The sequence below is a fragment of the Malus domestica genome, chromosome 05 (assembly GCF_042453785.1).
Source record: "Malus domestica chromosome 05, GDT2T_hap1".
NCBI lineage: Eukaryota > Viridiplantae > Streptophyta > Magnoliopsida > Rosales > Rosaceae > Malus > Malus domestica.
In genome coordinates, this window is record NC_091665.1 from 14972914 (window position 1) to 14997694 (window position 24781).

At 35.8% G+C, this 24781-nt stretch overlaps 1 protein-coding gene and 1 long non-coding RNA gene across 2 annotated transcripts; both read right to left on the bottom strand.

Moving 5' to 3' along the window:
• Positions 1-321: 321 nt before the first annotated feature.
• On the bottom strand, positions 322-712 carry LOC139196399 (uncharacterized). Its single transcript, XR_011581267.1, has 2 exons — positions 585-712; positions 322-401 (listed from the first exon to the last, which is right to left on the bottom strand). It is a non-coding gene; the product is annotated as an uncharacterized lncRNA (long non-coding RNA).
• Positions 713-1289: 577 nt separating this feature from the next.
• Positions 1290-5223, bottom strand: LOC103425751 (plastid division protein PDV2-like). Its single transcript, XM_008363847.4, has 2 exons — positions 4842-5223; positions 1290-2022 (listed from the first exon to the last, which is right to left on the bottom strand). Exons 1-2 carry the CDS (start codon positions 5088-5090, stop codon positions 1390-1392), a joined length of 882 nt encoding a protein of 293 aa, XP_008362069.1. The 5' UTR covers positions 5091-5223; the 3' UTR covers positions 1290-1389.
• Between the last annotated feature and the right edge of the window lie 19558 nt (positions 5224-24781).

Genomic DNA, 24781 nt, shown 5'->3' on the forward strand with positions numbered 1-24781 from the left:
ATTATGCAATAGGGTAAAATAGACAATTAACATTCAAAATTTTAAGTTGGGTGTAAAAAGAGGTTGATAAAATAATATAATTATGCTCATCAATTTTCCCGCCTTCACGCCTCTCCATGTCTCTTCATCTTCCATAACCTTGCTAATCCCATCATCACCCCAATCATGAAAACAAATAGTTGCATACTCATTTCCTCTCTGCGATCTGCAGAACCGAAGCAAACCACGATGGCCAGCCGCCTCCTCCAGCCGCGATCTGTCCGTTTCCTCTTCCTCTAGCCTTCTCTTCGAAGAACCCCATTGAGATCCAAAAAGAGCAAAAGCACAATCATGAAAACTTCATTGGTAAACTCAAATGAGCACAGCATCATGAAGAGCCATCTTCAATTCAACAGAACTATCTATCAATTTTTAAGGCAAATTGACCAAGTTCATGAGGAGCTCTACTGGGCTCACGGGCTAGCCAGCGACACCAAAACTCGCTAAAAATTTCCCCAAAAAAGAACCCTAAACAAAGTAAAAAAGAAGAGAAAAATAATTCCCCCAATTCCAATATTAAGCCAGTAGAGAGAGAGAAAGGATACTTGTTCAGGATGAAGCTCACTTGATGATCGATAGCGTTGATGAAGAACAGCATCTCGCTCTCACCAGTTCACTCGAAAGAGGCGGTGTAGTGAGAGAAGGAGCGTAGTGAATTTCTTAGCAATACCTTGCTTTTGCATGGGACTATTTGACGACTTGAGGAGGCCCAGAGTCCACACGAGTTTGGGCGAGTTCGGACTAATCTCATTTAACTTAGTCCATAGCCATACCAAACATGGTGTATTCGTCCTAGCTAGTCCAATCCTGGCTAAGGAGGTAAACAAACGAGGCCTTAGAGTCCACAAGGTAGGGTTATGACTGGAGGATAGCAAGATTCACTTCCATTCATTTTCTAATGGTAAACTATTAGTCAAAATTGGTGGAGACAACTAATGCTAGTAAAGGAACATCTGCAGTTCATAAGAAAAACCTCAGAGGTTTAAGCTTGCAGAAGGTAACCAATCACAGCCCCTTATGAAACATCACAGACAGAATGGATGAACCCCGAACAAATTTCAGTGAGCAAAATCAAAGCTGGGTTACATAACTCCACCATTTTCTAATTCAACGGTCAGACTCTAAACTTGGCACTGCAATCATCGGATCTTAAATGGGAGATTTTCCACTGTACATTTAAAAAAAAAGTTCGGGCGGAACCAAGCATCCTCCAAAAACCCTGAACTACTCCTATGCTTAAGAATCGCTACTCATGAAAGATTAGGACAGCCTTGGATCATTAGAGATCAGATCTCCATTACAGCGTACGCAACAAAACAAGATATACAAAAACATGGAGGGACGAAACATTTAACCGCACCCAAAGTTTACATCTGGTCTTGCAACAACAGAAGAGAAGGGAACTTCAACTCTCTCTTTCACAACACATCGAGCCTTCCCATCTTCCACCACAAGGACTCTCCCAGGTGGGCACTCAATGGTTGACCTCTTTTCTTCAGTTGGTGGTTGCTGAAAAAGGCCTGATATTTTGAAAGTGACATTACTTCTCACAAATTTAGGCCCAAAACCAGACAGGCGTAATACAGATGCCACACCAACAAGAGTAAGCAGAGTCTTGGCTGCTGTGCTTAGGAAAAATCCCAACCTTTTTTTGGATCCATTCTGCAACTTGTCTGTCTCGCTCGAATTCTTCTTCGCGTCATTTGTTGGGTCACCGGTGATTATCCCATTTCGTATCAACTTGTGTGTGGGTGGTAAATAGCAATTTTGTAGAGAAAGAGTGTGCGGAGAGCGGCTTGGATATGGTGGAAGCAAAAGATCATTGTTGTGTTCTACTGTTTCACCTGCAAAAGCAGAAGCCTCACATAACACTTCTAAATCCTCCCCTTTGTACTCTTTAAGCTTGTCGACTAGCATCTTGCGGCTGCTTTCAATCTCAGAAAGGGCAACTTCCCTTTCATACGTTTGCTGCTGTTGTAAAGCCTGATGATAAAAAAATAAAAAAACAAATTTCAAAACCTATATTATAAATCATTTTACACAAAACATTAAAATGTTCTTCATATATTTCAAACATTCAAATAGGTGAATCCAAGGTGCCACTTTGGCAAGAGATAAACAGATTCATTCTGGCTATAATACAGCTCTTATTATGAACGAACCAGCAGTATGGTTTCCCTGGAAAGGTCAACCAATCACTAATCAACACTTGGACGTCTAGAAGAATTTTTCGGTCAGAAGTGCTTACCAACAGGTTTTTTTTTGTCGTACCCAGTGCACAAGGCTCCCGCTTTACGCAGGGTCTGGGAGAGGTGAATGTCGGCTAGCCTTACCCCCATTTATGGAGAGGCTTACCAACAGGTGGGTTGAATAAACTGAGAATAATTTATGTCAAGCCAATCCTTTGCGTGATGCATCAGTATGGTTGAAAATTAAACTAGCTCATGGGTGAAACTCACTCACTAGTGTTGACAAAAGATTTCAATTGACAATTTGACATCTAGAATGAGTAAAAGAACCAAGGGACTTCATTCATCTGCATAAAAGCGGTTTACAATATGTATAACAGTATAATTCTCAAGAAGTTCCAAAAATCCACATGTCAGATACTAATTCAGATGATTCTCCGCCAGCACAAATCTAACGTCTTCCTCCATGGTTAAATGGGAAGCCTCTGGACTTTGACGTGAGGTTGAAAATGACAAGAATCTAGTTCATTTGCATGGAGGCTTACTGAATGACAAGTCTAGCCTTCTAGCCAACTATAATGCCTTACCCTTTCAACAAGGTCTTGGGTTCTGTAAAAAAATTAATTTTGAAATCATTGGTTCCTTGAACCATTGGGCTTCTCTCTATTAGTGCTATGTAAAATTATCTAGAGCCATGATGATTGATCTTCCGAGGAATGAATACTATGATCTGCTTATTAGGCTTAGCTATCTTAATGTTTTACATGCCTATATAAGGCCCCTAAGCATCTCTGTGTTTTAATGAGTATCAATAAACATATTGACGGTTTCACCTTCCATTATCCGATTCCTTCTACTCTTTCACTTTGCCACCAATAGGTTTAACACTTGAAGGAGAAAGAATTCAGGAAGGCAGAGGTCATATGTGAATTACAAGTAGATGTCTGTGCATGCAACTTTCCTACAAAGGCATAACTGACTGGATGTTCCTCAATCTTGTGCAGTCTAACAAACTTAAATCATGTGCAACGCTTGGGTTGCGTTTGTTACATAGGATTGGTATGGATACAATAACTCACTATATTCAACACAGGATGAAGAAATGGATGACAACTGCCAAATATTGTTCACTTAGAAGGTAGAAGATGAATAGTCATGAAGGAATGTTATCTCTTCTAATCCTACCATTGTTTTGGGGCTTAAAGGGGATAATTTTCCCTCATGACTACTCCCTCTTCTAGTTCAATTTGGACAACATTTCTTCAATATGCCTTGAATCTAGTGAATTGTCCTATCCAAGCCAATCCTGTGTAACAAATGCAGTCTCAATGATCTGAGACTTTCATCCTATCAGACCTGTTATAAAAGGTGGTGGTGCTTCCATGATTTCAAATTTCCAAACATCAACATGAAAGATGAAAGTAACTAACATATTAAAACTAATTCTTTTTTTTATGTAATTTTTCTTAAACAAACAGAAAAAGCTGAAATTTTCGCATTCAGAAACAGAAGGAAGACTATTAAAGATCCTAATAAATAGTGCCACAGTTTATGAAAGAACTTAAACCCAAGTGAAGCATAAACCACCGCATTTGACGAAGACGCTCGAATAAGCACACACATACACATATACATGAAAATGTAAAGTTTCCAAATTTAAGCACCTAATTGCATTTGACAAAGTAATGCAGCAGAAGAAAACCCATGTGTAAATTACAAGTAGATGTCTGTGCAGGAAACTTTCCAACAAAGGCATAACTCACTACATAGTGCTTGCTCATTCTTATCCAGTTTGACAAACTTAAAACCCATGCATGTACGAAACTCAGTGGTTTTAAACTTTTATATCCGGTCCAAACCTGATATAGGAGGTGATGGTATTTCCTAATTTTAAATTTCCAAACATCATTATGAAAATAAATGTAATTAGCATATAACTTAAGTTCTCATTGATGGGTACACAAACTCAACCACATAATTAAATCACTGATAAGAATTTTCAAAAAGGAAAAAGATTTAAATCGAAGGCGCAAATAGGGTAAGGGGAAGGTAACAAATGATGTGGCCAAGTACAGACAAATGGCTAAGCCCCAGTAAGCCCTGCATCACCTAAGAATAGGCTGAGCACTGCCATAACCAACGACAAGCATGCCTTATGGTACCAGAATGAGGGAACCCTCCTCATCCTCAACTCCGTACCTCATTAGTGATTATGATTGTATGAGCAATAATAAATTTCCTATAGAACTGTTGGAATATTGATATCCTACCAGTGAGCCACATCTTTCGAACATTCTGTATATGAAACACCAGCTCCCAACAAATCCCTCTTTTTGATGCAATTGTTTTCTTAACCAAACAGAAACAAAAGCAATTTTAGTATTCAGAAATAGTTTATGTATAAACCTATATGGAAAGAAAATAAACCCTAAACTCAAGCATTAAACACAGCTCACTACAATAATCACACACATGAAAAATGTAAAGTTTCAAACTTTAAGCTACCCAATTGCAAATGACATTCTCGTGCAGCAAAATTAGGGTTTTTCGTACTCTTTTTTCCCTCACTACAGAAAAGCTAAATCAAAGAAATTGGGTTTATCAAAACAAAACCTGTAAGGAAGAAAGCTGGTTCTCAAGGGATTCGAGGGCGTCGCAGATGTTGAAAAGCTTATGTGCCTCTTCCTCTTCTAGTTCCTCTTCTTCTTTTTCTTCTTCTACTTTGTCTGCTGCTTTGCCGTCGACGTGGACTCCATTTTCTCTTTTGGGTGGAGAGTGATTTCCTTTGTGGATGCAGTTGCTGATCTTCAATCTCAGCTCTGTGGCTCTTCCCAGAACCAACCCAATGCCCTCTTCTTCCATCTCTTCTTTCTTTCTACAGAGAGAGAGAGAGAGAGAGAGAGAGAGGAAGGGTTTGAAATTGAAAGGGTTTGGTTGGTTTGTTTCAATTGGGGAAAGAAGAGGAAGGTTTATCAATACCGCCAAAATAGAACTGTTCTACAAACTTTGCTTCTCTCTCATGCTATTTAGATAGAATCATTTTCCATATTTTTTTCTTGATTGATTATTAGTGACCTTTTGATGTAAAATCGACGGTATGTATGTAGTAGAACATAAAGTAAATAAAATATAATGTTTACGAGGTTCGGCAAGTGTAACTATGTCCTCGGGGAAGCAGTAGTATTTTCTTTCATTATGTCAAATAAAAGGAGCACAAAGATAACTCTCACTATTTTATTTCTTCTCTCTAACCTAGCTCATTGGTATTTTATTATGTATCTCTCTTCTTTCTCTTCTTCTCCTCTCTCTTCTTTTCTTTCTCTTTTTTTTTTTTCTTCCTCGGTATGTTCTCATTTTATAGGCAAAAAATTATTGTAGTAACACTATTTGCTTTACAAACTTTCTTCATATAAAATGATAACCCATCTTATTTTTCTTTGGATGAATAGTAACAAACTATTAATGTGCGTCATCCTCATATTACATTACAACACTTCCCCTTGGATGACCATATGTCAATTTCGGTTGCCTCGTTAAAACTTTGATCTGTTTTGGATGCTCCCCTTGATGAGTATCTCCCCCTGATTTCGAATTCTTTAATCTGACTGACTACTATGTTGATGTAATTTGATACCATTCATGGTAGTTGGAGTGTTTGCTTATGAAGGTAGTTCGCATGCGCTCCAAATTTTAATGGCCACATGTTTTAACCAAACTCCTGTATTTTTTAGAGATATGAAGATGTGGCAATGAATGTTACTTCCTTGATCGTTGTAGGATCAATTTATTTCCATATGTAAATACAAATCATAGTAAGGCACATATCTCATTAAGATATTGTACTTCTGGATCAAATATCAATTCATCATTTCCCTTACGAGGATGAATGATATTTCTTAGTGTCTAAATATTGGTTAATCATTTGAATATTCAACTCATAATCTTCAATCCATATGGTTTTTTAATACCATAAACATATTGGATAAGATTTGTGTTGGCATATTATTCGATCTGCAGCTTGAGACAATATTTTTTTCAACACTTTATAATCTTTCTAGACTCTTCAGGAGTCCCAATTTAATATCAAGTCTTGCAAGAGATTTAGTACATTGCAACAATATCATAATGATAGTACTCACTAAGGCAATTTATATCATCTATTGGTATTGAGTACATAATTTATGTTTTACCTTTCCAAGGCTTTCTTCGAGCAATTTAAATCATTCAGGGATTTTCTACGCTTCATGACACATTCTCCTTTGGAATTTATACAGAGCAACTTGCTTCCATGTATACTTTAGGGATTTACTTGTGGAGATATGCTTCGGGCATGTATAATTCTCCATTGAAATGAACAAGCTTCACAATGAGAAATCATGTTTCTAGGAGTGTATTACAATTTCAGGTTTCAATTGGAAACCTTGTGTCATATCATGTGAGTGTATTTCACTGTATTACAAATGCCCATATGTAACCTTCTGGGTTCAACATTATTTGGCGATTTGTACTATAGGTCCATTTTTCCATGTTATTAATCAATTGTAATGGAATTGCCTTTCTCCATTTTGGCCAATCATTTTTCTTTTTGTCGACAAACAAAAGAACGTGGCTCAATATCAACACAGCTCATTGATGAATATAGTAGTTACTATAAAACCAAAATTATCATTGGTTATCATCAATTATTGATCCCATAATTCTCATGTTCATGTGCATGCATATTTATAAGCATTTCATTACTTTGGATATCTTTGCCTCTTCAGGCCTCTAAAGCATTATAGAGCTTGGATTTTTTTTTAATCTCCACTTCTGGGGAGTTGAGTCATTTTTTTTTAATCTCTACTTCTGGGGAGTTGAGTCATTGGAACCTACACATCGATCATGCTTCAGGAATGAGATATATTAAGATTGTCGTGTTCATTGATTATCCCTTTTGGAACTTGAATTCATGCAGCGACTGTCATGCTTCGGGTGTGCAACAGTTCAGTAGTACCAAGTCTATAGATAGTTTGACTAAGACTTCAATCCATGCGGCATCTCTATAACTTGTAATCAATTAGTAATTTTCATTACCTTTTTGTACATTATGTGAATTATATAAATTGGTAGTGTTTGTTAGGGCTATGAGTACGATTCCCATCATTGAACTTTTCATCTTCCATTCACTTAGTCAGCCACCAATTTTATCCCTTTGGACTTCTATGGGCTCATCGTTGATCATTATGTTTCAGTCTCTTGCCCAATAGAGGTGGTGCGCAATCTTTGCCCTTGGATGTTCCATCAAAACATTACTTCTCAGCAACTCATCCATACTTTGGCAGCTTTAGTGTAAAAAGCCAACATCATATCAAATGTTCTGAGGTATTTCCTGAGAAAATCTGAGACCTATCAATAGCTAAAGATGACTACTTGAGAGCAATACTAGGTAAGCAAGGGCAAAGGAAAAAACATGATATGAGATATTTTTGCTCTCGACCCTAATGATATAAGATACTTTTGCTCTTGAAGAAAGATAGTAGAATGATTTGATGCTGATGTAAAGCTTCTCGATCAAAAATATTTCTTGCTAAAAAAATAAGTTTGGCATTTTGAGGGACTTGGTTGAAGAAGTATTTTCAGAGAGAAGGAAGACTAAATATGTTGAGAGGTTTGGTTACAGATGCATTCTCGGCAAGGAAGATGAGCTAGGCATTTTGGAAGTGTGCCTTGTCACCCACACTTGTTAGCAACAGTGATGTAATTGGAATAGGGAACTTTATGCGTTTTAACTTTGCCAGAGATATATTAACAGAGTTGTCCTTGATATCTGGAAAGCTGAGATTGCGTTGAGAAATGTTGATGAACTTTATTTAGGAAAATTCGGCTTTTGAAATTCGGAGAGCAATGTCTTGATTTTTGAACAAGTGGCTGTGTTACCTCTCCTTTTATTAGAGGTATCAGTTGTATCCAAAATGCATGCTTTGAAGATTGCCCGCCTATGAAAATTGTCTTTGTTGTATTTTTTGAGATTTCACTCTATCCAACCATTTTCTTTCAGCATTTCTAAAAATGGCTTGCCCATCCAACATTTGTTTATATTTGAGTCTCAGGGGAATGCACAAAAGCCGCGTCAGGATAATATTGTTGGAAATATGCCCTGAAAGTCAATCTTTGGAAGAAACCTTTCAGGACAAATGAATCGATGTATGGATGACTCTTATACATCAAATGGCAAAGACACGAATTAGGATTATCTCAATAAACGATATATGTCCTAAATAATGTATCCATGGACAATGGATCGATTGAAGAAGTAATCTAATGATATTAGACTACAGAGACCTTCTTCACATAACCATTATGTCCAAAAGGTTCCTAGTCATTGGATTGTCGGAGGGAAACTGACAATGCTTAGACCGGTACATATTGTGTCCGCTTCAAATGGAAGGATGGAAAGTCTCATCCCATTCGTGTTGTGACACTAAGACAAGTATGTAGGTGCTCATTAAGAGAATGAGTTCACTGAACACAATCGAACGAGAGTACTTGCATGGAGGTCTACTCACATGTCAAGCAAGTAACTCTAATGGTTGGAATAATGTAAGTAGTCCTTTGACCTGAGGCATCGTCGTTGTCTTGTGGCTAAGTACTTAATCTTTGATTATGTCAAAGTCACCCCATTCGCGGATGTCCACGGCATAATTGGGGTTAAGCCACTTAGTCATGAAGGCAAGTGAATGCGCAACAAGGAATCTCTAATCCTCGATTAGAGAGGAAGAATACTCTAAGATATGATTCGGGAATCTTCGGCCGAAGTATCGAGCGTAATAAAGGAAAGCGTTCCTATACGACTCAATAGAATCATATAAGAAGGAATAATCACATTAGGGGTTTGACATAATATATCCATACCCTAGTAATGTGATTAAGAGTATTGTTTTAGAGAAGGATCGAATTACATTGTAATTCTAACTGAATAGGTTCTCCGAACAACTTCTACATTAGCTTGGGTAGCTATGACATATGGTTAGATGTCACTCATAGCTTGTGAGTTCTTCTAGATGATTAAATGTAGTCATCAAAGAAGAAAGGTGAATTAAAATGAAGTTTTAATTCACTAAGTGATTGGATTAAATATAATCAATTGGATTGATGTCAATCACCTCACTGCCTTGCTAATTAGAACCTAAAATGATTGTACACCGATATACTCTTGTAGTGAGTAATTAATGGATGATGGAAATAATTAATTGGATTAATTAAGTGTTGTGATTAATTTAGAAAGTCTAAAGAAATCATAAAAGCGATAAAAGATCGTTTTGGGCTTAAAGAAACGTTCGGGTTTAATTGGGCCCATTGGGCCTAAACCTATTGGGCTTTTATTCAAGCATAGGATGACTTGAAATAATAAAAGTCCAAAGCCCAAACCAAACACTAAAGGGCCGGCCACTTAAAGGGTTTGGGAGAGATATTTAGTCAAGTTGTTGACTAGGTTTCTTTTGTCTATATAAGTAACTTTATAGCACAAAGTTGATTAGGGTTTTTGTGTGTTTTTGAACAACAAAGAGGCAAAAGAAAATAGCTCTCTAAAACCACAAAGGCCGGCCACCTAGAGGGTGAATTTACTAACAATCTTTCACCCTTTTGGTTATTCCTCCATCCATCTCACTACACTAGTGGGTGTGGATCTTTAGAGGTCTTCTCCTTTGGAGACTAAAGGAGAACCTTGGAGCACTCTTACTAACAAAGTGGAGGAGGCAAGGAGGGAGGCTAGGCTCAAGGACTTCAAGGAACAAAGGGCTTGGAGGTGGTCCATCCTTGGTCTCAAGTCTAGATCAAGAGGTATAAGACTAAACTTTCACTTTGTTCTTTACAAAATGTTTTGATGCATTATATATAAACCTATGAACCTTGAAGGGGATTTGCATGACTATAGCTTTGATATTATTTGATAAATTGCTTCCGTTGCTCATGTATATAAATTTTGAATTGTATATGCATGCTAGTCATTTAGAAATCCCATGTGTTAAGCTCGTAATTTTCCCTTCAAGTGGTATCAGAGCCAAAAGTTTATATATAATGTGTCCTTTTGGATTTTATGCATATGGGTATTAATATTATGTATGACATAATTATTGGTTCATTCAAAATAAGTTTATCTTTTGTTTTTCAATAGTTGAAAAATGTTAGTCAATAGTTGAGAAAGATATGTATGCAAAAAGATGTTTTGTATGCATGAATGAAAATTGAGTTTTGAACTAGTTTGAGATATTATTTCTTCATTTAAAGTATGTTTATCTTTTGTTTTTTCAATGGTTGAAAAATATAAATCAAGAGTTGAAAAGATATGCATGTAAAAGTTGTTTTGTATGCATGAATGAAGAATAAGTCATGAACAAAATTTTGGGGTTTTGTTCTTTATGGTTGGCACGGTTTTGGGGATTTTTGGGCATGTGTTTGTGTTTTATTGTAAGACACTCACACATCATTTTAAAGCTAGAAAGTAGAAACCTTGTCACTTTAGTTTTTGGGTTTGAAAAATCATCAAGAATACGCAAATCTTGAAAAAGTGTTCATGGTTTTGTTCTTGGTGTTCATAGTTTGGTTTTGGGTGAAAATGGTTTTATTTGGTTTTCATGCATAGTTTTATGGTTTTGGATGATGTTCTTACCATCCATAACCATATTAAAACTTTTAAAACCCTAGACTTGTCTAGGAGATTTCCATCCCCTTTTTCATTAAAGTCATTTAAACCAAAACCAAGTGACATGCAAATTTGGATTTTTCTACCTTGCATTGAATTAAGCAAGATGGGTGAGACTTCCCATCTCCCCTTAATGTGGCCGGCCACCCTAGTGGATTTATCCACTTGGGGGGTCTTTTGTAATTTGGAAAAAGATATTTTATACTTTTGAGTATTTACAGTTTGACCCCTAACTTTTTCTTATTTGCATTTAGGCCCCTACTAACTAGAAAGTTAAAATATTTGATTTTAATTTTGTTAGTTGTTTAAACTCATAATTCTATTATGCCCATATGCACTAAATCTAAATGTTCATGTTGCATTCCATTTTGATTATTTAATGTGATTAAGTAGTTAGAAAAATGATGACTATGAACTTATGCCTTAAACGATAATTGAGCTATGAGATAAGGCGCTAAAATCAAATTGTTTGAACCTTGGGAATGTGTTTTAATTACTTTTTTTAATGGACCTTGTCACATTTGACATTAATCTATCTCTCCCTCTTAGTATGTGTAATTTGTAGGAATTTGTACAAATCGGTTTGTAATTCTTATTATTTCTTAATCTCTTTTAGTTAGTTGATTCCCTCTAGTGCTAGACTAGAGTTTCTTTAACTATTGGTAAGGAGACATAACTAAAAGAGGGTTTTGACATGAGATTAAAGATTAAATGGGTCCAATGCCCTAATTAGCAATGAATGATTGTCTTTCATTTCTAATGGCTCAATGAAAATGTTTTAATTGGATTGAAAAGCACGTAATTAAATTGACACAACCTCCCCGAGTTTATATTCAACAATGTTGGCTCGTTGTTGCAATAACCTAATAAGTCCATGGTCATCCAAGAGCCTAAGATAACTATAAAGGCTAATTTCAAAGGAATGCAAAAACCTTAGTAGTAGTAGTTACTTCCAATATTTGAAAAATTAGTTTTTGATATTGATTTGTTTTTCTTAAAACAAATAGTGGGAGTATCATACGCTACTAAACTATAATGAAAACAATTAGTAGTTATATATATCTCCAATATTTTGAAAAATGTTTTGATATTGATTTGTTTTATGAAAACGAATAGTGGGGATATCATATGCTACTAATTTCATTAACTTTGGACTAGTAGTTGTAATAGGACATTATTTATTTGAATATGATTAAATAAATAAAATTGATGAGACCTTAAAATCCCTCAACCAACATACAATATTAAGTTGAAAGCGTAAGAGTGCTTTGAACACTTTTTCGTGGCCTTCCACCGTGGTAGGCTCCAATCGTTTATGACTTGTACATCGCCTTCACCCTATCATGGGGGAGTGCAAAGTGCATGCTTATACTCAGGAGGAGTTTATTTAAAACATTTGATGAGGTTAAGGTAGGCAACGAGTGTGGCCAACATCGTATCATCGTGAGGTCATGCTTGAACCCCTATCTAAACCGGCATGGTGGGAAGGAACTTAACTAAGAGAAATAATGCCAACATCGTATCATCGTGAGGCATTACTCTCTAGAGGCCAAAAAGATGGGTAATCACAAGAAGTTGTTGTGAATGGGTAATTGTACCCTCTCATTATTATTTTTGCTAGCCAACATCGTATCATCGTGAGGTGGGCTTGGTAATAGTGAGCCTCCCATAACCCGCTAGGAGCTTTCTTTGAAAACTCCCGGATTCCATCTTGAGGGATATGGAATTTGCCAAAAATGGTGGGTGGTGTCATTCGGTTTAAAGACCCGAATCATTTGACTTAATCAACAATCAAACTAATTATTTTTGTTTATGTATTTAGATATGGTTGGAAGCACACTCGCGAAAATACTCGACAAATATTGCCTAGAGGGGCACAATTTCCCATCGTGGTATCGTAATGTCAAGATTCTCCTAACATTGGAGAAGATTGTTTACGTACTAGACAAAGCTCCACCTCACATACCTCTCGGCCCTAGGGCTACTGAAGATGAACGTGCTAAGTTTGACAAGCACGTTGAGGATGACACACAAGCCAAGTGCTATCTGTTGGCTTCCATGAATGAGGAGCTACAGAGACAGCACGAGGGCATGGACAGTGCATCTTCCATAATACTCAATCTTACGGAGTTATATGGTGAAGGGACGCGCAACCGTCGCTTTTGCACTGTTTGTGAACTTGTGAAGACCAAGATGGTCAAGGGGGCTCCAGTGCATCAACATGTACTGAAGATGATAGGATTCATTGAACAATTGGAGAACCTTGGTACTCCATTTGACGGGGAATTGGCCCAGGACTTCATATTGGCTTCTCTTTCTGATTCATTCGCGCAGTTCGTAATGAACTACAATATGAATAAGATGGATAGTACTCTCTCTGAGTTACTAAATATGTTAGTAACTGCTGAGAAGACTATGAAGAAAGAGAACGTTGTAGGGACTTCTGCAGTAGTCTACAACAAGCCATCCTCTTCCAAGGCCAAGCCGCAAGGCAAAGGCAAAGGGAAGGAGAAGAAGCCACCCACTCCTAAGCCGAAAGGAGGAGTGAGGAAAAAGAAGGCAAAGGAACCCAAAGGGACTTGCCACCACTGTGGAAAGGAGGGGCATTGGAGGAGGAATTGCAGGTTATACCTTGCAAGTCTTAAGGACAAGCCACAAGGTATGGTTTATGTTCTTATCTTCAATTCTAAATGTTAGATCTTCTAAATATTTATATTTGATATAAAGGGCTAATCACTTGTATAATTGTATATAGGTGGAGAAGCCAAGTAGAAGATGAACAAGCAAGGAAAATGTGGCGAAGGGTTCAGCCACTATGTTTTTTGCTAACTACTTAGGAAGTTTGTTAGGCATTAAAGATTGTCTTTAAACTTTCTTATTTTGTTAAGAACTTATTATGTGGCTTCATATGATGGAAGACCACTATTAGTGCCTAAATGTATAAAGGTATTTATATTAGTCTCTAAATGTATAGAGCTAATACTTTTTGTATTAAACATTATGAATGTTTGAAATATCATATTAATGTAATGTGAAGAATGCCTTTTTAATATACTATTTCCTTAAAGTAGTGTTATGAATTGAAAATTGTCTTGTTGTATCCTAGTTGAGATACAAGAGTTATATCACTTATTGTAATGTGATAACCAAACTTTAGATTTATCAATTATGGATAGATCTCACATGTAGGACATAAAAGGATACAATGAATCTTTAGATTTGGTTCCATTTGTCTACCTATGAGTTCTATATGAATTGACAAAAGTCTAGAGTATCCTTTCTTGAAGAAAAGGAAGATCACATTATAATGATATAAGTAATAAGAAAAACGTTTCTTATATGGTTATCACTTGAAACACAATGATCAAGATCACTCTTGATTCAATTAGTAATTTTGAACAACTAATTGGGCATTCTTTAAAAGGTTTTAAAATGTCAATTGTGTTAGTGATTAAACCAAGAAAGAAGTGTCTAAATCTATAAAATGTTTAAAGACTTTAGTCACTTAATAACAAGACATTAACTTAGTGAAGATTGAAACAAATAAGCTTGAAATGTTTTAAAGCTACTACACAATGTCTTCTTCCAATATACTCCACTTTCATACATTTTGAATATATGAAATGATTTCTCATTAAAGTCATGAGAAATAGTGGGAGGTGTGAAAATGGATATAAACTTGAATATGATTGGTTTATAGTTGTCTAAAGAATAATAGTATTTGACTATTATTAAGAGTTTGCAATTTTAACTGTTAAAAGACTCAAGCTCTTCAAAACGTTAAAATTCTATGTTGTGTGATATTCTAAAGAATAGTCTTTGAATGTTGGTTTCGTCAACCTAGCATAAAATGGTTATATGTTTGGAGTTGTCCATAATTCTCTTTTATGAGAACAAGCTAAATAACCAAGCATATGGACAAGTTGATGAAACAAAAGGGAATAAGTTTCAAAATGAGTCACAACATATGGTTTAACAACAAGACAAACCAAATTCAACATCTCATGTAACAATATTGCTCTATGTAGTTTTAATAAAGAATTATATCAACCACCTAGAAGGAATGGTTGAGTTTCTATATCCTTAGTAGGAGCCATGCTTCCACTAAAGACTTGGATAATTCTTATATGACTACATTAAAGGTCTTAGTATGACTAAAACTTGAAGTATGGTGTATGACACCATATAATTTAAATGAATAGACTTAATGGAACAAGTCACACATTTCAAATGGAATTACTTGAGAAGGAATTCTTTTGTGTGTGATTCATTTAAGTTAGTGGGAGCAATATGCATTCAAATCAAGAAAATATAATTGTTATTTTTGAATGAATTCTAAGTTACAACAAGGCCAGTGGGAGTGATGTCATAATTTGAGCAACAAGATGTGAATAAAGTCTATTAGATAGACTTGATAAAACATAGATGTTGCTCGAGAAATGACAAAACATGACACGGTCAATTTTGAAGTATAGACTTGAAATTGGACTTATTGATATAGCAAGGCTATCTCAATAATGTTATATGGGAATTAAATCTCAAATGTTGTAGATTTAAGAAAGCATTTTCCTATGTGATAGGAAATCACTTTCATAATCCTTATAATGAATGTGTCATAAAATCACAAAAGGGACACATGTATTGACTTGTGAAGTAGATATCCAAAAGTGAAGAACCACAGGGGTTGTCACTTTAAGATATTACTATATCCCAGGATCAGAACCAAAGCAACTGAAAAAGTATTATTGCCTTTAAGAAAGAAACATCAGAGTGGGACTCTAGAAGCGTGCATTCACTTAGGTTGTTAACCAAAGTGAAAATTGAAGGATTATTTTGTGAAAACATGTTCATTTGAATAACATCTATAGCATGCATTTAACAATTAAAAGGCGGAATCATGCTTGCATGCATTCAAAAACAAAACATTACCCATGAAATTCAAAGCCTAGTAGATTGGTGAACCAAGACTCAACTCAAATCAAAGTGAGTTGAGAAATTTATACCTTTGTAGATTCCTCTTTGCATAAGCAAAGGCTAATCACCCAAAGAGAGGGCCTTCATTCATTGCTTCTTAGATCCATGGATTTGGATGGAAGAATATGGTTCTCCAAGTTCCCAAAATTGAGAACCTCTAAGTATCCACACCAAGGTAAGATTGATGAAGAAATGAGTGACCTTGGAGTAGTGGGATTGCTAGATACACCCTCCAAGGGGGCCGGCCTCTTTAGAGAGAAAGGAGAGCATTGTGTTCTCTCCAATTTCCTAAAAGAAAAACCCTAAATGAATTTTGGCTATAAAGTCATATTTATACCTTTATTCATTGGAGTGGCAAACTTGTAATTAAAGCAAGTTCACTACCCTCCTCTAAATAGCCGGCCATAGGGTTTTGTTTGGGCTTTTTGGGCCTTTGTGAATTAAGTTGTCATACAACTTAAGTCAATGGGTTTGACGTTCGAAGCCCATTGGGCCTTAAGGTCCAAAACTATCCCGAGGTCTTTAACGAACTTATTCGTTTAATTAATTAACATATTAATTAATCCTTGCCATAAATAATTAAACCATTTAATTATTCTTACTCATCTCCATTGTTTCTTCAATCTCCACCTTACACGGTGTACGATCCATTAGGTTCCTTTTAGCGAGGTAGTGGGCGATTAAAACTCTTTAAAATCGATTGTGAATTGAAACTTACTTTCAATTCTCCCTTTAGGGTTTATACATGTTTAGGGCTTCCACAAACCAAGAGTGACACCTAGCAGCATATCATGGTTACCCAAGCTAATCAGAAGAGGTAGAGAACCTATTCAGTTTAGGATTACAAATGCAATACGGTCTTTCTCTAATACAATACTCTTGACCACATTGTTTGGTTTGATAGTTTATTCATGTCTACTATCCAATGTGATTCGTGTGCTTATATGATTACCTTGAATGTGATTTAGAACGACTTTTCTAAATCTCATTCATACTCTGGCCAGAGGTTCTAAATCATATCATAGAGTATTCTCCCCTAAACCGTTTGAAGGTTAGAGATCCCTTGTTGCGTATTCACTTGCCTCCATAGCTAAGTGGCTTAACCCCAATGATGCCGTGGACACCCGCGGATGGGGCGACTTTGACATAATCAAAGATCAAGGACTTAACCACAAGACAAACGTGATGCCTCAGGTCAAAGGACTACTTTGCATTATCCCAACCATGAGTTCTCATGTGACATGAATATGAGAACTCTTCGTTGATCGTGTTCAGTGAACTCATTCTCTATTGAGCACCTACGTACTTGTCTTGATGTCACACACACCAATGACTCGAGACTAGTCACTCTCCCTGAGAGAAGACACAACACGTACTGATCTTAACGGACTGTCAATGCCCAATTGGCAATCCTATGATCAGGAACGTTTAGGATGTGTCTACGAAAGAATGGTCTCATGAATCTAACTTCTTTAGATCGCATTCTCCCAATCACATATTCCTTGGACTTATCGTTTAAGCATATAACATTTATATGAGACGGCTCAAACAATAATCTTTGCCCTTTATAGTTAAACTAGATTAGTTTAACATGTGAAATGTCCGTAAAGTATCATCATATGATTGGTTTTAGGGCACACTTCCAACAAAAATAAGCCATTTTAACAAATGGAACTTCATAATGGATGAAGTACTAATCATATGAATGATTGTTAGTATTGTACTACAATGGTCTCAAAGGTTGGAGCAAAGTTTGTATAAAGTATACAAACGAAATATATGTTGATATATAGTTTTAGAAACTGCTTCAAAAGGTGTTTTGAATGGAAGGGGTTCTTTTAGAACCAATGATTGAATCCAAACTATAAGGTCGTTAGTAGGATACTACGACGTAATGGGGCGATAGCTCAAGCCATGGAATCAAGGTCTCATCAAAGTATTCGAACACAATAAAGAGACATCATCAAATGTTTTGGAAACATTTGATAAGAAAATCCATTTTAAATAATAAAAGGGATTAATACATAACCAAGTTAACCTACAAGCATAAGCTCTCTCAACAAGATGTATAAGATACACTAGTGATTGACTTTAGTGCAAGTGGGAGATTGTTGGAAATATGCCCTGAAAGTCAACCTTTGAAAGAAACCTTTCAGGACAAACGAATCGATGTATGGATGACTCTTATACATCAAATGGCAAAGACACGAATTAGGACTATCTCAATAAACGATATATGTCCTAAATAGTGTATCCATGGATAATGGATCGATTGAAGAAGTAATCTAATGATGTTAGACTACAGAGACCTTCTTCACATAACCATTATGTCCAAAAGGTTCCTAGTCATTGGATTGTCGGAGGGAAACTGACAATGCTTAGACCGGTACATACTGTGTCCGCTTCAAATGGAAGGATGGAAAGTCTCATCCCATTCGTGTTGTGACACTAAGACAAGTATGTAGGTGCTCATTAAGAGAATGAGTTCACTGAACACAATCGAACGAGAGTACTTGCATGGAGGTCTACTCACATGTCAAGCAAGTAACTCTAATGGTTGGAATAATGTAAGTAGTCCTTTGACCTGAGGCATCGTCGTTGTCTTGTGGCTAAGTACTTAATCTTTGATTATGTCAAAGTCACCCCATTCGCGGATGTCCACGGCATAATTGGGGTTAAGCCACTTAGTCATGAAGGCAAGTGAATGCGCAACAAGGAATCTCTAATCCTCGATTAGAGAGGAAGAATACTCTAAGATATGATTCGGGAATCTTCGGCCGAAGTATCGAGCGTAATAAAGGAAAGCATTCCTATACGACTCAATAGAATCATATAAGAAGGAATAATCACATTAGGGGTTTGACATAATATATCCATACCCTAGTAATGTGATTAAGAGTATTGTTTTAGAGAAGGATCGAATTACATTGTAATTCCAACTGAATAGATTCTCCGAACAACTTCTACATTAGCTTGGGTAGCTATGACATATGGTTAGATGTCACTCATAGCTTGTGAGTTCTTCTAGATGATTAAATGTAGTCATCAAAGAAGAAAGGTGAATTAAAATGAAGTTTTAATTCACTAAGTGATTGGATTAAATATAATCAATTGGATTGATGTCAATCACCTCACTGCCTTGCTAATTAGAACCTAAAATGATTGTACACCGATACACTCTTGTAGTGAGTAATTAATGGATGATGGAAATAATTAATTGGATTAATTAAGTGTTGTGATTAATTTAGAAAGTCTAAAGAAATCATAAAAGCGATAAAAGATCGTTTTGGGCTTAAAGAAACGTTCGGGTTTAATTGGGCCCATTGGGCCTAAACCCATTGGGCTTTTATTCAAGCATAGGATGACTTGAAATAATAAAAGCCCAAAGCCCAAACCAAACACTAAAGGGCCGGCCACTTAAAGGGTTTGGGAGAGATATTTAGTCAAGTTGTTGACTAGGTTTCTTTTGTCTATATAAGTAACTTTATAGCACAAAGTTGATTAGGGTTTTTGTGTGTTTTTGAACAACAAAGAGGCAAAAGAAAATAGCTCTCTAAAACCACAAAGGCCGGCCACCTAGAGGGTGAATTTACTAACAATCTTTCACCCTTTTGGTTATTCCTCCATCCATCTCACTACACTAGTGGGTGTGGATCTTTAGAGGTCTTCTCCTTTGGAGACTAAAGGAGAACCTTGGAGCACTCTTACTAACAAAGTGGAGGAGGCAAGGAGGGAGGCTAGGCTCAAGGACTTCAAGGAACAAAGGGCTTGGAGGTTGTCCATCCTTGGTCTCAAGTCTAGATCAAGAGGTATAAGACTAAACTTTCACTTTGTTCTTTACAAAATGTTTTGATGCATTATATATAAACCTATGAACCTTGAAGGGGATTTGCATGACTATAGCTTTGATATTATTTGATAAATTGCTTCCGTTGCTCATGTATATAAATTTTGAATTGTATATGCATGCTAGTCATTTAGAAATCCCATGTGTTAAGCTCATAATTTTCCCTTCAAGATATATGGCGTCCATCCTTTTTATCTTCTAATGGCCCTCTTACAGTTGGAGACTCTGTGATGAGGGATGATATAACGGCTACAGAAATAGCTAGGAACCTTTTCACTCCTAGAGATAATAAAATACTTTCAAAGAAGTCTGATAAATTGGATGTTCAAGACTCTTTGACTTTTAGTGTTCAAAGTGCTGGTTCTATATCCAACATGGGCCAACGTATACTTGTTCAAACTTGCCAAGTCGAAACATTAATGGCTGAGATGGCAAGTCTTAGACAAGAAATTAGAGGGCTCAAAAGTTGCACAAACTTGCAAATATTTACTCGACGAGCATAAAAAGAAACACGACCAACTATTGGAATCTGAAAGTAGGATTCAAAGTGATCGCCAGAGATTCGTGGCTATATTCCGAAGGCAATTGGTGCCTTCCCCTTCTGTATGTTGCCAAGTGTTAGGGTGTTACATGATCAATCTCTAGTGCCTCCTCCTACCAAGTATTGAGGCTTCACATGAGCAACCTTTGTGAAAGCCTTCCCCATTTGTTTGTTTTTGTAGTTGTAACTTAAGTGTATGTATAAAAAAAATAAAAAATTCTCCCATTTGATTTTATACATGTCAGAAAACTTCTACTTTAGCTTGCCATATATGGAACCTATGGAAACTTCTAGTTCCATGAATATGATTCAATGAGCCTTTAACTATAGATATTTTCTAATATCATATGCTTCCATATGAGTTCTCGAGCATTACGAATTCATGAAAGTATCTCTTGTGTAAGATGTCGATGGTCACATAATCGAGTTTTGCTAAGTTCACCATTTTCTTATTCCCAAGAGGAAGAAATTCAAGTATGACAGAAATTGCAATAATTACCTCATACCACATATAACATATGTCTACACAAAATGTTAGAACTTCAAGTTCTTAACATTATTCATATTTTGAACTTCAAGTCCAAACATTATTCATATGTACTCGAAATTTATTCTCAAAATCAACATCATTTGAACCTTTAGGTTCATATTTTTGGAATTCATACCCATACTTAATCTGTACATGGATTAAGGAACTTATGGTCCTTTATTTTTATTTATTTTTATTTTTATTTTTCTCCCCACCCCACCCCACCGCACCGACACACACACACACACACACAAAGCCTCGAACCTAGGACCTTAATAGTTTGTGGACTGAGTCACTTATGGCCGTCGTTTTAATTTAATTGAGGAATTGTTGCTCTCAGTTGATTAAAAAACTTCAGGTTTTGATTTGATCGAGGAACTTTGGGTTCGATTTTTTTTTAATGGTGGAACTTCAGGTCCAATCATTTTATATGATGAGGATCAAGAAACTTCAGGTTCTAATCTGATCAAGAAACTTCGGGTCCTTTTATATACTCATCATAAAATGTAGTACACTAAATAAATTAAAGCAATAGGTAGTAATTCCAGCCATGGTAAGTAAATTGCTTTTAAATAAATAAAGCTTGTGACAAGGGCTTTGATTCAACACCATTCACATAAATATCAAAGCTTAAAGCAAAGAGTAATAACTCCACCCACTATTAATAAATTACTTTAAATAAATAGAACTTGTGGAATGACTTTAAACCAGCACCATACACATAGATATGCCAAAACAGAAAAGGCAATGATTAAGTCCCATCTTTTGCTTTTGCTTTTTCTTTTTCTTTGTCTACCACTTTCTTTTGTTTCATCCTTTTATTTTATTTTCATTTCACAGTTTTAAGTCCCTTTAGTTACCCAGGGAGTAATAGTAACAATAAGTCCCAATTGGTGTTCCTCCTTTAGTGAGTTTCGAAATAATCGAAACGGCTCCCATAAGTTTGGGAGTCAAGAGTAGTGCCTGCAACTTATGAGAAGGTCAAACCATTAGATTTGACTCAAATTTTAGTATGATATGGATAAGAGTATATTGAACAACATTCGTGAAGAAACAATTTCAATTTGAGCTACTGAAAATGGAGTTTTGGTACTCATAAGATGGCCATCCAGTTTTCCGTTGAAATTGGAAACTCGTTTGGTATTCTAGACATCTGCGACGATCGCACCGTTGGAATTTTCTGAAAATTTGATGTGTTATAGGTATTGGGTGGACGAACAACTTTCAAGATGGAAGTATCTCAATCCAAGGTCCGCAAGTTAGAGTTCAGAAGCTGTTTACATGGCTATCAGATTTTCTATCAATAATAATGATAGTTGTCATATAACCAAATGTATATTTACTTTAAGAAAATTAGTCATACAGAGATATGAAGATGAAATGAAAATATTTTCTTATCTGTGAGAGGTAGGTAGTGCTTCATCGGATTTATAGCGTTGTGCTTTCCACTGACACGAGAGCTTCTCGTGCTGATAACGTGTTGTAAAATCGACAGTATGTGTGCAGTGGAACATAAAGTAAATAAGACACAATATTTACGAGGTTCGGAAAGTGTGCCTACATCCTCGGGACAGCAGTAGTACTTTATTTCATTATGTGAAATAATAAGAGTACAAAGATAACTCTCACTATTTTCTTTCTTCTCTCCAGCCCAACTCACTGGTATTTTATTCTGTATCTCTCTTCTTTCTCTTCTTCTTCTCCTCTCTCTTCTTTTCTTTCTCCCTTTTTTTTCTTCCTCCGTATGCTCTCATTTTATAGGGAAAAGAAATGCCACAACTATATTTAGAAATTCAATTAAAATATTTATACGTATTTTTGTTTTCTCTTGAGTATAATGATATATTTTACACTAAGGAGAGATGGGAGTGCAGTTAAGCCACACAACAGGCAACTTCATTTGGTATTGAATTCGCCGTCCACAAAATTCAAACCTAAAACCTTTCATTTACATGTGAAGAGCAATACCACCAGACTGTACTAAGCAATACCACCAGATTGTACTACTGAGTGCCATTTATATGTTTTTAATTAATATACCTATATGTATGTAAAAATTTAATTAAATATTTATATGTATTCAATATGAATAAGGATCCTCTTCGGATCCTCTTTGTGAGGATCTTGGAGATTCGTAAATCGTGTCCATTCATCGTAGATCGTACGGTCATAAATCATTTTAAATTTTTTGTTTAAAATTGAAAACAAACAATACCATCCGCACAATGTATGATGCATGGACACAATTCATGGAGGATATGGATTCATTTAATACAATACATATTCACACGAATTATATTATAATTTGTGTTGAGTTATATTAAGGGAGCGTTAACGAAAAAGGGTTTGGGCTAACTTTAATTTAACCAAAAACCACCCTAAACTTTATCTAATAAAAATGGCTTAAGTTTTAACCATAAGGACATACATCAAGCCGTTAAAAAACAAAAAACGCGGGCTCAAATAAAAGCTCAAACCGCATAACAATTACTATTCCAAAAATGCCTCTAACAGAACTTTAACTCAGGCCCGTTACAAACATAATGGTTACCACATTCTTTCCATCACTCCATTGCCATTAATTACACCAACCCACTCCTACAAACCAGTAAACAGAAATCAATTTGAACTCATTTTCGCAAAACCCAATTCCAATTTTCAAACTAAAATCTACTCACCAATGGCAGAAGAACAACAAATTCCAGCCGAACAACAAATTCCTGACAAACAACAAGTTTCCGACGAGCAACAAGTTCACGACGAACAAGAAGTTCCCGACGAAACAAGTTGCCTCCAAACAAAAGGTACTAAACTAAAATCCTTGTTTACACGTTCGTGATTCCACATAATCTATCAATTTTTACTTAGAAAACACTAGGGAAAAAAAAGATTAGTTTTATTTTTACTGCATTTTGATAACTAATCATTTTTTCCCAAAAATGAAATTCTATATGTTTACTACTATTCTTCAATTTCATGTTTAACTTTAGGATAGTTCAAGCAATATTTTGTGTTATTTTGGCCTCAAATTCACAGTTAGTTTGGGTTACATCTCATAAATTTTGGGGGTTATTTTTCATCAATTTCACAAAATAGTTAGGTTATTATGCTTAAATTCCAGAAATAATGTTCTGTTTTGATCCCTTTCCACATAAATAGTCTGGGATATTTCATAAACAGTGTGGTTATATTGTTCTAGATCCATAAACAATTCTTAATTGTTATATCTCATAATTATTGGCGGCTATTTTTGAACAATTTCACAAAAATAGTACTGGTTATTATGCTTTAATTCCAAAAACACTATTGATTTTTTGTTCTAGTTCAACAAAATAAGGTGTGTTATGATTATTAATGATCATAAAAAATGTGAAATGTTATGTTGTAGTTCAAAGTTCAGATCATTTGTTCCTAAAAACAGTTGTGGCCTCTCTTTGATCTCTCTAAAACTTAACATCTGTCCAACCACAAATAATCCTTAATTGCGTTAACTTCTGTTATCTCTAGAATTTGAAGGGATAAAACATGTAAGAACTCAAGCTTCCCCAAAGATGTTTTTGTTGCTTAGGTTGACTCTTCCTTTATTAGAAAGCTCACAACACCGGAGCTTCGAATTGTGGCCACGCCACCCCAGCCACCAAGAAGAGCACCAGAGCTCTGAAAATTTTCAGTTCAGGATCGATTATGAGATTTTCGTTCCGAAAATATTTGGATCGGCATTTGATATGCCATTTACCTAACTTCAAAAACATCCACATCAGAAATACTAATCCTCCAATGCATGCCCTCCTTCAATAGCAACTTCATCTCATTTTCTTTCTTTGGACACAAAATCGTATGAATAGTCTGACCAAATATTCTCTTCTCAGTCATACTAACCATCAACCAAACTCTAGTGTCTTCAAGAAGATTCATAAGAGGCATACAACGACTATTCGACACCATGATGTTAAAAGATTCTGAAAATGCATTGCTCATC